The 4,317-nt window shown below is 56.5% G+C and overlaps 1 protein-coding gene and 1 long non-coding RNA gene across 3 annotated transcripts in view; one reads left to right on the forward strand and one right to left on the reverse strand.

Annotated features, from left to right (window-relative positions):
* SCUBE3 (signal peptide, CUB domain and EGF like domain containing 3) overlaps positions 1 to 4,317 on the forward strand; it is a 36,373-nt gene that overhangs the window by 27,488 nt on the left and 4,568 nt on the right. Inside the window, exons 12-16 of the mRNA XM_045292987.1 lie at positions 48 to 269; positions 586 to 747; positions 952 to 1,119; positions 3,038 to 3,199; positions 4,157 to 4,309. Of these exons, the coding sequence (XP_045148922.1) occupies positions 48 to 269; positions 586 to 747; positions 952 to 1,119; positions 3,038 to 3,199; positions 4,157 to 4,309 (867 nt within the window). The remainder of the gene's footprint in view (positions 1 to 47; positions 270 to 585; positions 748 to 951; positions 1,120 to 3,037; positions 3,200 to 4,156; positions 4,310 to 4,317) is intronic.
* Positions 1 to 4,317, reverse strand: part of LOC123522019 — a 21,883-nt gene that overhangs the window by 6,691 nt on the left and 10,875 nt on the right. The window lies entirely within an intron of this gene.

Here is a 4,317-nt window from a genome sequence, read left to right on the forward strand (position 1 = left end):
TGTGTGTGTGTGTGTTCCCAGCCATCCTTCCTTCTCTTATGCCCCAGCGGGCTGTGCGCTGCCCTGCCTCCGGCAGCGGATGGAACGGCGCCTGAAAGGCTCCCTCAAGATGCTCAGAAAGTCCATCAACCAGGACCGCTTCCTGCTGCACCTGGCGGGCCTCGACTACCAGCTGGCCCACAAGCCTGGCCCAGGCGCAGGCGCGGGGGAGCGAGCAGAGCTGGGGGAGCCCTGTAGGCCCGGGCAGCACCGCGCTGGGGCCAAGTGTGGTAAGGAAGCTTGCCAGGGAGCTGGGGGACAGGGCAGCAGGGGGCCCAACTCAGAGCAGGCCCCCTGCCGGCAGCCTCAATTGCATCTCAGATCATCAGGCAATCGGGACCCTGTCCCTGCCTGCCACCCTCCCCTCCTAGGACATCAGGCTGGGCCAACCACCCTCCTGCACACAGCTGTGACCCGCAGGTCCCCTGGGCAGGACCCTGTGTGTCCCCGAGGGAGAGATCCTCCCTGAGTGGGGGAATGGGCAGGGGAGCCCCAGGCCTGGGTGGGGTGGGGTGTGGGTGGCTAGCACGGCCGACTCTCCCTCAGTCAGCTGCCCGCAGGGAACGTATTACCACGGCCAGACGGAGCAGTGTGTGCCATGCCCAGCGGGCACCTTCCAGGAGAGAGAAGGGCAGCTCTCCTGCGACCTTTGCCCTGGGAGTGATGCCCAGGGGCCTCTCGGAGCCACCAACATCACCACGTGTGCAGGTGCCAGGGGAACAAACAAAACCAGCTGGGAGGGTGGGCACTGGGACGCCCAAGGGCATGAGACTTCCCCCAGAGCAGGCCCAGGCTCCCGGCCCCTCTCCTAGTGGACACCCTGTTTGTATGCCTCTGCTCCCTGACGCTGGGCGAGCCCTCGGGGTGACTCAGGACCATCCCCGTCAGAGTTGGGCCCTTGGTTCGTTGCAGGTCAGTGTCCCCCTGGACAGCACTCTGTGGATGGGTTTAAGCCCTGCCAGCCATGCCCGCGTGGTTCCTACCAGCCTGAAGCAGGACGGACACTCTGTTTCCCCTGTGGCGGGGGCCTCACCACCAAGCACGAGGGGGCCATCTCCTTCCAGGACTGTGACACCAAAGGTGAGGGGCCACTTAACCCGACCCTAGGGCTCCCCAGCCGATCCCCCCAAACTCTCCAAGGTCCTGGAACAGACCTGAGTGCAGGGGAATTTTGAAATGCTCACAGGGGGCGGGGAGGATGAGATTCAAAGATAAGAACAAAAAAACTGTAAATTTTATTAACAGATGTTCCATCAAATTCAAGATACTTTTATAACAAGACACTAACTATTTTAGTCTAAACAACTAAGGGTCCTGGGAACTTAACCATGCCAGTGCAGTCTTTTTTTACATTAACTAAAGAAAGAGGGTGGGTGCCTTTTAAGCATTTTTAAGATTAGGACACAAAAAGCAGCCAGAGGAGTCCTGAGGACTGGGGGTGGGGTGTAGGGGAGGTGCCTGGAGATTTCCCATCTGCACGCTCATCAGGCTGCCCTGTGGGATGAGAGGAGTGAGCAGCAGGAGCGGCTTGCTGTGGAGAAGGACCGGTGGTGTTCTCCTGGCTGCTGTTCTGGTAAAGGGTTGGCAGACTGTCCACATAAGCTGCTGCTGTTGTTCTCTGGCTCTCCAGGAAGTCAACAAGCAAAACTACCCAGGGCACCCCAAAAACAGTGGCCATGAGCTGTAGTCGGGACTGGTCCATTCTTGCTTTGACTAGACTACTACCACCTCTTGGTAGCCATTCCTCTGTGCTTTGTCTCTGGGTTCTACTGGTAAAGCCACGTTTGATCTCCCGTTCTTCAGAGAACTGCTTCAGGATCTTGATCCCACTTGTTTACAATTTCCACGGAAAGCCCTGCTTTTGACTGCAGCTCATCTGGGTGCAACAGTTTAGGTACCCAGCCAATGGAAAGCTTGCTCAACTTTAATTTTTCAGTCAGAATTGTGTAAGCCGAACCAACGGAGATGCCTATGGTGTTGGCTATTGTTTCAGCTGTTAGCCTTCGGTCCTCTTCAATGAGGGCGCGGACAAGATTAATTTTTTCCTCACAAATTGAAGTGGGTGGTCTGCCGCTGTGGGCTTTATCTTCAACATCATCTCGTCCCTTCTTAAAACGAGTTATCCATTTGTAAACTGCTGATTTCTTTGGGGCAGTGTCCCCATAAACTTTGCGCAAAGCTTTAATGATTTCACCATTCTTCCACCCAAGCTTCACCATGAATTTGATGTTTGTTCTTGCTTCAATTTTATTAGAATTCATGTTGTTCTGATAGGGGCTCTTTTCAAACTGTTGTTTTATTCTTCTTAGTGCCGCTACCTAGATCCTGTTCAGACATGTTATAACAAGTTAGTACAACTTTATATTGGTGCAGAAAATTTTGCAGTCCACGCATGGTATTTTCAGGATATGTATTTCCATGAACTTTTAATTAAAAGACCCCTTGGACGTTACCAGGAGCCCTGGTGGAGTGGTGGTTACGTGCTGGTCCGCGATCCGCAGGGCGGAAACCACCAGCAGCTCCCTGGGAGACAGACTGGGCTTTCTACTCCCGTCAACAGTTAGTCTCGGAAACCCACAGGGGTGGGGGTGGGGGTTGCTGAGTCAGCACGGACGTGAGAGCAGTGGGTTTGGGTTTTCATGTATGTCACCAGACCCCACACTGGGGAGAGCCCAGATGCCAGCTACCGCCCTATGGACAGAACCCATCCTGGCTTGCTACCGGTCCCAAGCCTGGGAAAGAGAATCACAAACAGCCCCACCTAGCCCTCGGTAAAGAAAACTAGTAGCCCATCCCCTGTACTAACCACCCTGTGAAGCTGATTTTTCTCTGGGCTTGAAAAACTGATGTGGATAGTGAAAAGGTGGGACCTTGGAAAAAACTTTGGTATCTTTGACCTCCTGACTGGCCACGGTAAGTGTGCCCTGCACAGTCTACATACACCCTGGGACTCCCTCCTGGCCACCACCCTAGACCCTGCCTTTCTCCTTCCCTGCAGTCCAATGTTCTCCTGGGCATTACTACAACACCAGCATCCACCGCTGCATCCGCTGTGCCATGGGCTCCTACCAGCCCGACTTCCGCCAGAACTTCTGCACCCGCTGCCCAGGCAACACAAGCACCGACTTTGATGGCTCCACCAGTGTGGCCCAGTGCAAGAGTATGTGGCAGGCAGGCTGTGGAAGGAAGGGCTGGGGGTAGATGGGCAGGAGAAAGTCCCACCTCCCACCTCACCCCTGGCCCCCTCATTCTGAAGGAGAAGTTAGTGCAAGCGCTAGACTGGGCCCTGCAGCAGCAATCCGTCTGGAGCTAGGTGCTGGGAGGAGGAGACAGTGAGATGAGAAGGGGCAGAGCAGGGCAGGAGGAAAGGCAGTCAGATGAATAGAACGATGGCTGCCTCTACCCCCACCCTTACCAGCTCACGTCCCCTGCAGAACTCTTCAATCTCCCCTCTGATTTCTGCCCTGACTTCCGGTCTGTCTCTCCCTCTCCCCATCGGGTTTGGCTGCAGATCGTCAGTGTGGTGGGGAGCTGGGCGAGTTCACTGGCTATATTGAATCCCCCAACTACCCTGGCAACTACCCAGCCAGTGTGGAGTGCGTCTGGAACATCAGCCCCCCTCCCAAGCGCAAGATCCTGATTGTGGTGCCCGAGATCTTCCTGCCATCCGAGGACGCGTGCGGGGACGTCCTCGTCATGAGAAAGAACTGTGGGTGGCCACTGGCCTGGGCCAGGGAAAGGGCGTGGGAACTGGTGGCGCTGGAGGGCGGGGGCCAGGGAGGTGGGCACCGATCCACCAGAGTGAAGAAACGCGGAGCCGCTGGAAGGAGACAGGGCAACAAGGGGAAAGGGTTGGGGGGAGTGAGGCAGCAGAGAAGGAACCCGGCCGTGGGGTTAGGACGCCGATGGTGTCATTTGCCACCTGCCTGTGCTAGTATTTTTGCCAGCTCATCAGTCGAATATCAAATTTCTTAGCTGTGTGAGTGCCCGGGTGTCAGAAGGGAGCCAGAGACCCTAGCCAAGAAGCGAGAGACAGGGAATGCGCGTGAGCCCATTCTGCCCATCGCCCTCACTAAAGGGGCCTCCGGGGGGGCCTCCCTGCTGCTTGTCTCCTCAGCCTCCCCCTCCTCCATTACCACCTATGAGACCTGCCAGACCTACGAGCGCCCCATCGCCTTCACGGCCCGCTCCAGGAAGCTCTGGATCAACTTCAAGACGAGCGAGGCCAACAGCGCCCGGGGCTTCCAGATCCCCTATGTCACGTATGACGGTGAGGTG

The sequence above is a fragment of the Echinops telfairi genome, unplaced genomic scaffold, assembly GCF_000313985.2.
Source record: "Echinops telfairi isolate 266 unplaced genomic scaffold, ASM31398v2 ScPeMD7_655;HRSCAF=1070, whole genome shotgun sequence".
In the NCBI taxonomy this organism is placed as follows: domain Eukaryota; kingdom Metazoa; phylum Chordata; class Mammalia; order Afrosoricida; family Tenrecidae; genus Echinops; species Echinops telfairi.